The 12,417-nt window shown below is 43.1% G+C and overlaps 1 protein-coding gene across 1 annotated transcript; it reads left to right on the top strand.

Annotated features, from left to right (window-relative positions):
* The first annotated feature begins 10,869 nt into the window (after nucleotides 1-10,869).
* LOC126514289 (olfactory receptor 12-like) lies at nucleotides 10,870-11,841 on the top strand. Its single transcript, XM_050163097.1, has one exon. It carries the CDS (start codon nucleotides 10,870-10,872, stop codon nucleotides 11,839-11,841), a length of 972 nt encoding a protein of 323 aa, XP_050019054.1.
* The last annotated feature ends 576 nt before the right edge of the window (nucleotides 11,842-12,417 follow it).

Raw genomic sequence — 12,417 nt, 5'->3', positions numbered from 1 at the left:
TCTTTCTTTCTTTCTTTCTTTTTTTGGTTTTTCAAGACAGGGTTTCTCTGTGGTTTTGGAGCCTTTCCTGGAACTAGCTCTTGTAGACCAGGCTGGTCTCGAACTCACAGAGATCCCTCTGCCTCTGCCTCCCAAGTGCTGGGATTAAAGGCAAGCGCCACCACCGCCTGGCTTGTTCTTTCAAGGCCTGTAAAGAATTTTGCTAAGATTTTGATGGGTATTTCATTGAATCTGTAGAATGCTTTTGGTAAAATTGCCATTTTACTATGTTAATTCTACCTATCAAAGATCATGGGAAATCTTTCCATTTTTTGGTGTCTTCTTCAGTTTTTTTCTTCAAAGTTTTAAAGTTCTTGTCATAAAGGTCTTCTACTTGTTTGGTTAGAGTTACTCCAAGATATTTTGTATTATTTTGGCTGTTTTTTTTTAAAGAAAACAATCTTTTTCATTATGCATATCAATCTAAGTTCTGATTCTCTCTTATCCTCCCATTCCTTTCAATTACCCCCACCCCAAACCCCAACCACTCCTCAGAGAGAGTAAGGCACATTGCTTTGACGAAGGTCCAAGGCCCTCCCTACTATATCTAGGCTGAGCAAGGTATCCATCCAAAGAGAGTAGGTTCTCAAAAATCCAGTGCAAGCAGTAGGGATAAATCCTGGTGCCACTGCCAATGACTCCTCAGTCTGCCCCAGCCATGTAACTGTCAACCACATTCAGAGGGACTAATTTTATCCTATGCTTATTCCTTCCCAGTCCAGCTGGTGTTGGTGAGTTCCCATTCGTTTAGGTAGATTGTTTCAGTGGGTGTACCCATCATGGCATTGACCTTTTTGCTCATATTCTCACTCATCTCACTTTTCAACTAGACTTTGGGAGCTCAGTCCAGTGCTCTGATGCGGGTCTCTTCCTCTGTTTCCACCAATTGCTGAATGAAGGTTCTATGGTGATATTTAAGATATTCATCAAATTGACTATAGGACAAGACCAGTTTGGGCACTCTCTCCTCTATTGCTTAGGGTCTTAGCTGGAGTCATCCGTGTGGATTCCTTGGAATTTCTCTAGAGCCAAGTTTCTTGCTAGCCCCAGACAGGATAAAAGATCAACTCAAAAGAATCAGTAGCCCTCCTATATACAAATGATAAAGAAGCTAAGAAAAAAAATCAGAGAAACATCACCTTTCACAATACTCACAAACAACATAAAATACCTAGGAGTAACACTAACCAAAGAAGTGAAAGACCTATTCAACAAGAACTTTAAGTCTTTAAACAAAGAAATTAAAGAAGATACCAGAAAATGGAAAGATCTCCCATGTTCTTGGGTAGGTATGATCAACATAATAAAAATGGTAATCCTACCTAAAGCAATCTATAGATTCAATGCAAACCCCATCAAAATCCCAACACAATTCTTCACAGACAATATTCAACTTCATATGGAAAAACAAAAACCCAGGATAACCAAAACAATTCTGTACATAAAGGAATTTCCAGAAGCATCACCATCCCTGACATCAGTTCTATTAAAGAGCTACAGTAATGAAAACAGCTTGATATTGACATAAAAAAAACCAAGCAGGTTGACCAATGGAATCAAATCAAAGACCCAGATATTAATCTGCACACCCATGAACATCTGATTTTTGACAAAGAAGCTAAAATTATACAGTGGAAAAAAATCATCTTCAACAAATGGTGTTGGCATAACTGGATGTCAACATTTAGAATAATGAAAATAGATCTTATCTATCGTCATGTACAAAATTCAAGTCCAAATAGATTAAAGACCTCAATATAAATCCAACCACACCGAACATGATAGAAAAGAAAGGGGAAAGTAGCCTTCAATGCCTAGGCACAGGTTATATAACCCCAGTAGCACAGACACTGAGAGCAACAATAAATAAATGGGACCTCCTGAAACTGAGAAGCTTCTGTAAAGCAAAGGACACTGTCATTAAGATAAAAAGGCAGCATACTGAATGGGAAAAGATTTTCACCAACCCCACATCAGACAAAGGCTTAATCTCCAAAATATATAAAGAACTCATGAAATTAGACACAAAGTTCCAAATAACCCAGTTAAAAATGGGGTACAGAACTAAACACTAAACAGAGAATTCTCAACAGAAGAATCGCAAATGGCCAAAAGACACTTAAGGAAATGTTTAATTTTCTTAGCCACCAGGGAAATGCAAATCAAAAGAACTCTGAGATACCATCTTACACCTGTCAGAATAGCTAAGATCAAAAACACCAATGAAAGTTTATACTGGAGGGGATGTGGAGTAAGGGGAACACTCATTCATTGCTGGTGGGAATGCAAACTTGTACAACCACTTTGGAAATTAGTATGGTGGTTTCTCAGAATAGTTTTGGCTATTGTGAAGGGTGATGTTTCTCTGATTTCTTTCTCAGTCTGTTCTTTTAATATGTATAAAGGCGGCTACTAATTTTTTGAGTTAATCTTGTATCCTGATATAATACTGAAAGTATTAATGAGTTGTAGGAGTTCCCTGGTAGAATTTTTGAGGTTGCTTATATATACTAGCATATTGTTAGCAAATAGAGTTTGACTTCTTTTCTGATTTGTATCCCCTTGATCTCCTTTTGTTGTCTTATTGCTCTAGCTAGAACTTCAAGTACTATATTGAATAGCTATGGGAAGAGTGGAAAACTTTGTCTTGTTCCTGATTTCAGTGGGATTGCTTTGAGTTTCTCTCCATTTAGTTTGATGTTGGCTGTTGTCTTGCTGTATATTGCCTTTATTATGTTTAGGTATGTTTCTTGTATCCCTGTTTTCTCAAAGATTTTTTTTTCATGAAGGGGTATTGAATTTTATCAAAGGCTTTTTCAGCATCTAATGAGATGATCATGTGGGTTTTTCCTTTCAGTTTGTTAATAGTGTGGATTGCATTGATAGATTTTTATATGTTGAACCATCCCTGCATCTCTGGGATAAAGCCTACTTTAATCATGGTGGATGATTTTTCTGTTGAATTCTTGGATTTGGTTTGCCAGTATTTTATCGAATATTTTTGTATCAATGTTCATGAGTGACATTGGTCTGTAATTTTATCTTAGTAATGTCTTTGTGTAGTTTGGGTATCAGGGTAATTGTAGCCTCATAAGAAGAGTTTGGCAATGTCCCTTCTCTTTCTATTGTGTGGAACAGTCTGAAGAGTATTGGTAATAGTTCTTCATGGAAAATTTTGTAGAATTCTGAGCTGAAACTATCTGGACCTGGGTTTTTATTTTTTGATTGGGACAATTTTGATGACTGTTTGTATTTCCTTAGCTGTTATAGGTTCCTTTAATTTGGTTATCTGGTCTTGATTTAATTTTTAGCATATTTATCAATAAAATTTTACATTTACTTTATGTTTCCCCATTTTGTGTGGTACAGGTTTTTGAAGTATGACCTAATAATTCTCTGGATTTCCTCTGTGTCTGTTATTATGTCTGCCCTTTCATTTCTGATTTTGGTAGATTGGAGATTCTCTCTCTGCCTTTTGGTTAGTTTGAATAATGGTTTGTCTATTTTGTTGATTTTCTTGAAGAACCAACTCTCTGTCTCATTGATTCTTTGTATTATTTTTGTTGGTTCTATTTTGTTAATTTCAGCTCTCAATTTGATTATTTCCTGTCATCTAGCCCTCCTGGGTGAGTTTGTTTCTTTTTGTTTTAGAGTTTTCAAATGTTCTGTTAACTCTCTAGTGTGGGATTTTTCCAGCTTTGTTATGTAGGCATTTAGTGCTACGAACTTTCCTCTTAATACTGCTTTCATTGTGTCCCATAAATTTGGGTATGTTGTGCAATCATTTTCATTGCATTTTAGAAATTCTTTATTTCTTCCTTGACCCATTGGTAATTCAGGTGAGCATTGTTCAATTTCTATGTGTTTGTGGGCTTTCTGAAATTAGTGTTAGCATTGAATTCTAACTTTAAGCCATGGTGATCCAATAAGATACATGGAGTTATTCTAATTTTATTTGGTATCTGATGAGGTTTGCTTTGTTCCCTAGTATATGGTTCTATGGTGTGCTAAGAAGAAAGTATTTTTTTATGTTTGGATGGAATGTTCTATAGATGTCTGTTAAGTCCATTTGAGTAATAACATCTGTTAGTTCCCTTATTTATCTGTTAAGTTTCTGTCTGGCAGACTTGTCCAGTAGTGAGAGTGGGGTGTTGAGGTCTCCCACTATTAGTGCATGGGGCTTAATGAGTGGTTTAAGTAATGTTTTAATAATGTTTCTTTTACAAATAAGGGTGCCCTTGTGTTTGGGACATAATTGTTTAGAATTGAGATTTCCTCTTGATGAATTTTTCCTGACACAAATATGAAATATCCTTCTTTGTCTCTTTTGATTTATTTTAGTTTGAGGTCTGTTTTATTGGATATTACAATATCTACACCAACTTGTTTCTTAGGACCATTTGATTGGAATACCTTTTCCCAACCCTTTATTCTGGGGTGATGTCTGTCTTCGAGGTTGAAGTGTGTTTTTTTGTATGCAGCAGAAGAATGGATTCTGTTTTTGTATACAGTTTGTTAGCCTGTGTCTTTTTATAGTTGAGTTGAGCCCATTTATATTAAGGGATATCAATGACCAGTGATTACTAGTTTCTGTCATTTTAGTTTTTGTTGTTGCTGCTGTTATTGCATGTGTTTTTCCCTTCTTTGGGATTTGCTGCTATGATATTATCTATTGTCTGTATTTTTGTGGGTGTAACTGACTTCCTTGGGTTGGAGTTTTCCTTCGAATACTTTGTGCAGAGCTGGATTTGTGGCTAGGTATTGTTTAAATCTGGTTCTGTTATGGAGTTTTCTCTATCTATGGTAATTGAAAGTTTTGCTGGGTATATTAGACAGGGCTGGAATCTCTTAATGTCTGCATGATAACTGACCAGGACCTTCTGGCCTTCATTGTTTCTATTGAGAAGTCAGGTGTAATTCTGATAGGTCTGCCTTTATATGTTACTTGGCCTTTTTCTTTCGCAACTCTTAATATTATTTCTGTATTCTGCATGTTTAGTGTTTTGATTATTTTCTGTTGAGGAGACATTTTTTTTGGTCCAGTCTATTTGGTGTTCTGTAAGTGTCTTGTACCTTCTTAGGTATATCCTTCTTTAGGTTGGGGAAAGTTTTCTTCTATGATTTTGTTGAATATAGTTTCTTTGAGTTGGACTTTTTTTTCTATCTCTATTATTCTTAGATTTGATCTTTTCATGGTGTCCCATATTTTCTGGATATTTCATGTTAAGCTTTTGGTAGATTGAATATTTTCTTTGACTGATGAATATATTTCCTCTATTGTATCTTCCATGCCTGAGATTCTTTTTTTCATCTCTTGTATTCTGCTGTTAATGCTTGCATTTGTGGTTCCTGGTTGTTTATTTATATTTTCCATATCCAGAGCTCTTTCAGTTTGTGTTTTCTTTATTGCCTTGTTTTGGTTTTCAAGACTTGAGTCATTTCTTTCATGTGTCTGGTTGCTTTTTCTTGGTTTTCTTTAAGGGATTTGTTGATTTCTTCTGATTTTTTTGTTTGTCTTTTCTTCCACTTTTTTGAGGGAATTTTACATTTCCTTTATTGTCCTCATACATTTTCCTGAAGTTATTTCTTAGGTCATTTTCTTATGTTTCATCTGTGTTGGGGTGTTCAAGAGCCACTAGTTTTTGGTGGTGCCATGTTACTCTTTGTGGTGTTGAGGATATTCTTATCTTGTTATCCATCCATGTTTTCCTCCAAATGGTGCAGTTGGGGCTGTCACTCGAGGTGCCAGTGGATCCAAGGCTCAGATGGTCTCTCCTCATGGTGGAATCAGGGTAAAAGTTCTGGTCACACCAGAGGTCAGGTCTGCTTGTAATGGCTCTGGAAGAAGTCTGGTGGGTGAGTGGGTTTTCCTTGCCTGCTGGCTTTGGCAGAGGTCAGCCAGGTGAGCAGGCAAGCAGGAAGGTGGGCCTTTCTCCAGTAAATCATTTTAAAAAATCTCAGCATTCAGGTTGTGGTGTGGTTCTCACTGGATCCTTTTAATTGGACTTACAGTGAATCTCAGGAGAAGAATGTTTTGAAAAACTCAGTTTCATTGAAAAATTCTATGTAAATTTGGGACTAAGAGACAGGCTTGTGGTGCACACCTTTTATTCCAGCATGCAGGAGGAGGTAGAGTCAGGTGGATCTCTGTGAGTTTGAGGTCAGTGTGATACAGATATGGAGTTCCAAGAAGGCCAGAGCTACCCAATGAAAGCCTGTTTCAGAAAGGAAGGAAGGGACTGAGGGAGGGAGAGGAAGGAAGGAAAAACAGGTACAGTTTCTGAAAGGATCCGTGTCATTGAAAAGGAATCAACCGTTTTACATCAGGGAAATAAGAAGCTTTGGAGCAAATTAGGAACGGACAACCCCCTGCCCAAACCAAATTCAAAGGCATAAGGGTATAAACTCTCATTCGAAAGGCTTTTCCTAGACCATTCTGCTCACATGGAACACTTTTTTCCCCCTGAATTTGTTTTACCCTGTTATGTTGTAGAATATTATTTTAACTGGGAAAAATGTGTTACATTTGTTTATGCTGCAGATTATTTTTTAACCGTTACTTTGGTTTATGCTCATTTGTTTAATTTTGAAAAATGTGTTGCATTTGTTTCACCTTCCCTTCCAAAGGCACCTAGCAAAGAGCTGAAGGAGCAATAGCTATGCAGGAGAAAGGATAGGCAGAACTGGCAGGCAGAGAGAATAAACAGGAGGAGAAATCTAGGCTCAGGAAAAATGAGAGAAGAAGGAGGAGGAGAGAATGAGGGAGACACCTGGACCCAGAAGCCAGGCAATCTGCCAGCCAGCAGACATGTGAAGCAATGAAAGTAAGACAAACAGAAGAAAAGAAAAGTAAGAAGGCCTGAGGCAAAAGGTAGATAAAGATAAACAGGTTAATTTAAGGTAAAAGAGCTGGCCAGAAAAGAGCCAAGTTAGACCAAGAATTCAAAACTAATAGGAATTCTGTGTCACAATTTGGGAGCTGGTTGGTGCCCCCGTCCCAAGGCCTGGTACACTATTCAGCCACCCAGCATACAGAAGCTACCACATTGTCCAAGAGGGCTTCTGTGGTTGTGCTTGCTTAGATATGCAGTTAGTCAAGAGTGTGCAATCATGGGAGACAGTCCGTCTCCAAGGGCTCCCAGAGGGCATGTGGAGATGGTCCTATAGGAGCCACAGAGAGACACCAGCAGTGAACCAGATAAATGTAAGGTGTGAAGGTCTGTAATATCACAGGTTCACAAAACCCATCAGGTGAAGGCTCATCAGTTGAGTGGGAAAACGAAACACTAGTGTAAGAGAAAAGAGAAAGAGGAAGAATGACTTCTAAGTAGTGCCTTTCCTGTCATGGAACCTATCCCAGCCTGGAGTGCAGTTCGGAAGGATCTAAAGTGAATAGGGACATCTGTGCCCTGGGTCACTGGCAACACTGTGGGGTACTGGCCTTTGTACAGATACTAGGCTTGGGGATATGACCTGCGGGCTCAGGGCTTTGTCTGCTACAGTGACAACACCCTGGAAGAATTGCATCTCTATTGTCTGGAGCATGCAGTAGAAAGGAGCAGAGATGGATGACAAACGTGTGAAGGATCTGTCCACCATAGTAGCAAAGTCGCTGTCGTTGAAAGGAAGCATCATGTACACTGTGCAGTGAGACCGTAGGGATTGTGCTCCCTTGGGTGCGGTGGCCAACAAATCTCGACATCTGCAGAAGTCAAACAGAAGACACAGGGCAACTGGAGTTTCAGTCTGAAGCGACATTGCTGCTCACTGTTGGAAATGTTCCCAGAGGCACAGATGTGCCCTGATGATGCGCTCTAGACATGATGGGGAAGAGCATTCAGAGCATCTCTCAGAGTTCATGTGGAGAGTTCATGACCTCATAATCCACCAGTAGAAACATGGCTGTTGCCTCACACTCCGAGAAGATCTTAAGAGCAAAACTAAAGAGTGTTGTGATCTGTGACATGAAGACATAACTCAATCCAGGGACAAACAGATGCAGTGTGGGAACACAGCCAACTGCTGCAGGAGGGAAGGGGTTCCTTTGGCCCCTGTGAAGAGCCTTGTCTTTTCCATCTCTTTGGATTGGATCTTTGTTTACTGACTAGAATTCCTCCAAGCCGAAATTATGTTAGCTTTTCAGACCTGAAACACTAAGAAAGGAACAGAAAAGGCATGAGAGTCATCTATCCAGGCTCCTGGTAACACCGAGGGTTCTAGATTCTCAGGGTTGGCAGAGCGTGTAGATCTAGCGCCAACTAGACTGCAGTGAGCTGGCCATCTTCCCCAGGGAGGGCTCCCTTTGTCATTCTTCCTACATTAAGCTAGTGAGTTGGGGGAGAAACAAGGGGATTGGTGGTGGCCAGGAGGCCACATTGCTCCACTGGGGTAGCTGCTCTAATGAGGGACACAAGATAAGGTGGTCCTGGGTTGTCTCTGCATTATTCTGGTGGGTTCCTTCAAGCTCTCCAGAGGATGGTAGGCTTCTCACCAACCCATAGAGCATTGGTTCTCAACCTGTGGGTCATGACCCGTTTGGGGGTCACATATCAGATATTTACAATACAATTCATAACAACAACAAAATTACAGTTATAAAGTAGAAACCAATTTTATGGTTGGGGGTCACCCCAACATGAGGAACTGTATATAAGAGTTGCAGCAGTAGGAAGGTTGAGAACCACTGCCATAGAGAATGGATGTCAAAGCAGAGATTGGTCACAGTCAGTTTCCGCCTCTGGAGCCCAGGGCATTAGAGTCCCAGCTGCCAGAAGCCAGAACCTTTTTAATTGGTCACTGGAGGCCGACAGCCACAACACTACTAGGTGCCGAGTATCCTATCCAGCAGAGTGACCCCAAGGGCAGGCCCCTCCACACCCTGCTAGAGGTGACCGGAGAGCAGCCAAAGGGAGGAGCCCTTCCTTCTCTCTTACAAGGGCCCAGGTGCCCCGCTCTGCTCATATGGCCCGCCTCACCCCATGGCCAAGGAATTCACAGCCGACATGAAGAAGATCCACAACCAACTGATGTCTACCTCTTCTTATCCATCATAGGCCAGGCTCGTCAGCCTGGGGCACTAGGTGCATGGGTGTTAGCCATGTGACCTGGGGTACACCTGACTCATAACTAAGAAAGGTAAGTTCGTTGTGTCACCTGTCAGAAATAGGTGACCATTTATGTGCATGGGAGGGGGAGAAGGTGGAGCACACAGTGTGCACTCAGGGCCTGCCTCAATAAACTGACATCTTATACTGTTCAGCTCTGACATTAGCACAGGTTAGAGTGTGGAGTTTGGGTTCCTTGTTAAACTCCAGCACCAACTGTGTAAGCAGATGGACTAAGGTCTTCATCCAACTAGCACACAGGACACTGTGATGATGCTGGCTCAGGAGGGACCAGGTCAGCAAGCACAGGCTGTCCCTTCATGCCCAATGTCTGCCAGCCCTCCCACTGCAGGACTGAGTTCTCAGCCCGTGTTCCCCTCTCCTTGCACAAACATACTTAGATAATATCTTCCCTCGGCAACCTAGGCAGATCCAGCCTGTCCTTGTTCCCGCTGGAAACAAGCTTTCACTTACACATCACACATATCACCATGGAGACCTTTGTGTCAGGACCATGACCCCTGGTTGGTGTGTCCAGAGTGTGATCCAGAGCTGTTCCATGCACACCTTTGAGCTCACAGTGAGGAACAGCACCTGTGTAGGGCAAGAGGGGTTCAGATGTGTCCTCCAGCTTCCGCCTCCCTCCTGTGTGAGGGTGAACTGTGGAGGAGAGTAAAGAACACAGCAGACGAGCTCACTCAGAACAGAGAAGCTCCCCAAGCCTCCAATGTAAGGGACAACAGACACCCTTTTCTCGCTATCCAAGATGCTCAGTTTGACCCGTCCCTGCATTGATTTATCGGTCTATAGCTTGGCCATAGGCAGCCACTTGGAGGACATCCCTGATCTGTTGGGGCTGTGATGACTATGAACGAGAAGGTGACTGGGACTGATCAGAAGGCCAGAGCCCAGCTCTCCCTGGTTTTAAGTGGCATTGGACAAGGCATTATAAACCCTCAAAGATGAGGTGGAGCAGGGAGCATAGCTGGCAGTGAGATTTGGTGGGAGATGACGAGCCTGTCCCAAATATATCTGGAGTCCGTCCAGCTGTTTCTCAGGACATGGGTCTCTGCTGCCCCTTCACCACAATGTCCAACATCTGTTCATTATCTGGAGACCCTCACATCCTCCAGCAAGCAAGGATCTATACATTGGTTACTGTTGTGGACAAGACTTGGAGCTAGCTAGAGCCGCTGGGCATTCTGCAGGGTATACAGAGACACAACCTCACCCTGGAGAGGACTGTTCCCTACTCTTAGTCCATCCTGGAAGAGACAAGATCACCCAGATCAGGGAGGGCAGGGAGTCCTTGTAGACACTTTCATCACTGAGGCCTGAGTGGTGTGCATGGACTTAGCAGGCAGCTGTATTGATAGGGATGCTCTGGGCATCTCTGTGAAGAGGTAGGACAAGGGGGCTAGGAGGCAGGCATGGGGACCTTGAAAGGCTCTCAGAACTCGGTCACCAAACTCTGGAAGTCTTTCTGTGTCTTGAGAGCACTGTCCAGCCTCCTGCAGGGGGAGGGCTCAGCAAATCCCTGAGAACTGAGTAAATCAGAGAAAACATCCCCCTTTTAGGCCACTCAAGACCATCTGGCAGATCACAGAGGCAGCAACCTTTGGACAGTGGAGAATGGGTTTCTGTGTCCTGTAGAACATCTGTCTGCACTGGTGAGATTGGTTCCCGCTTGCTGTCTCCATCTGCCTCTCTGCATCTGTCCCCACTCATGGCCACAGCAGTCCACAGAAATGGGAGTCTCTCGGCAGTGTCCTTGCAGGGGTTCGTGCTGGTGGGATTTGGGGGAGGTGCAGAGATCCAGGTCCTGCTCTTTGCTGTCTTCCTGGTCCTGTACGTGGTGACTGTCTTGGGCAACCTCACCATGATCGTGGTCATCACCCTGGATGCCCGCCTGCACTCCCCCATGTACTTCTTCCTCAAGAACCTGTCCTTTGTTGACCTCTGCTACTCCTCTGTCATTGCCCCCAAAGCCATGACCATCTTCCTTTCCTCCTCGAAGGTCATCAGCTTTGAGGGATGTGCCACTCAGTTCTTCTTTTTCTCCCTTCTGGTTACTACTGAAGGCTTCCTCTTAGCTGTGATGGCCTATGACCGTTTCATGGCCATCTGCAGTCCCCTGAGGTACCCTGTGACCATGTGCCCTATGACCTGTGCCCGTCTGGTTCTGGGTTCCTACTGTGGAGGCTGCCTGAACTCCATTGTGCAGACCAGCCTCACGTTCCAGCTGCCCTTCTGCAGCTCCAACCGTATTGACCACTTCTACTGTGATGTGCCCCCGTTGCTCCGGTTGGCCTGTGCCAACACAGCTCTCAACGAGCTTGTCATGTTCGGCATCTGTGGTCTCATCATCGTGTCCACCACTCTTGTGGTCCTCATCTCCTACGGCTACATCACCGTGACCATCCTCAGGATGCGCTCAGGGTCAGGGCGACACAAGGTTTTCTCCACCTGTGGCTCCCACATGACAGCTGTGTCCTTGTTTTATGGGACTGTGTTTGTCATGTACGCACAGCCGGGAGCAGTAGCATCCATGGAGCAGGGAAAAGTGGTGTCTGTCTTCTACACCCTTGTCATCCCCATGCTCAACCCCCTCATCTACAGTCTGCGCAACAAGGATGTCAAGGACGCCCTAAAGAGGCTGGGACAGAGACACAGTCTTGGGAAGGAAGGTGGGCAGTGAGGGGGCTGTCCTAGGGCTGGAGGGAAATTTTCCAGTGAAACACTGTGTGGTCTCCTCCATTCATCCACTCGGCAACGGTTCTTGATGGTACAGTATAGACCAGGTACTGGCTTAGCAGGAAGCAGAGGGCTGCTTGGCTGAGATGTGGAAGAAGTTCTAAGCCGTTTTTCACTGAGTGATGCAGTAAACTTGATTTATATGTGTTGGAATTGTGTTTTTTCTTTACTAGGAAAGGAGATAGATATTTGGACATAATGTGAAAAACTGGATAAATCCCTAATATCAAGTCCTGATCCCATAGATGCAGTGCTAGGCATGTCCTGGTGACCCTCTGTGAGCATGCACACATGCATGCAAAGAGTCTTCTGCCTTTCTTTAGTTTTTTCAATTATCTCTAGTGGCCTGAGATGTGGCTCAGCAATTAAGACTGCTTGATGTTCCTGCAGAAGACCAGAGTTCAGTTCCCAGTGCTACATCAAGAGGTTTGAAATGGCATGTAACTCTATCTCCAGTGGAGCCCACACCCACTTTTTGCCTCCATAGGCACCTGTACACACTCATCCTTACCAATAGACA

Source organism: Alexandromys fortis, unplaced genomic scaffold (genome assembly GCF_014885135.2).
Source record: "Alexandromys fortis isolate MF-2015 unplaced genomic scaffold, M_Fortis_MF-2015_v1.1 scaffold_139, whole genome shotgun sequence".
Classification (NCBI taxonomy): domain Eukaryota; kingdom Metazoa; phylum Chordata; class Mammalia; order Rodentia; family Cricetidae; genus Alexandromys; species Alexandromys fortis.
The sequence above is the reverse complement of the archived record's forward strand: the minus strand, read 5'-3'. Positions and strand labels throughout refer to the sequence as shown.

Coding starts and splice junctions, on each gene's coding strand:
- LOC126514289 (XM_050163097.1), top strand. CDS start 10,870: ATGGCCACAGCAGTCCACAGAAATGGGAGTCTCTCGGCAGTGTCCTTG.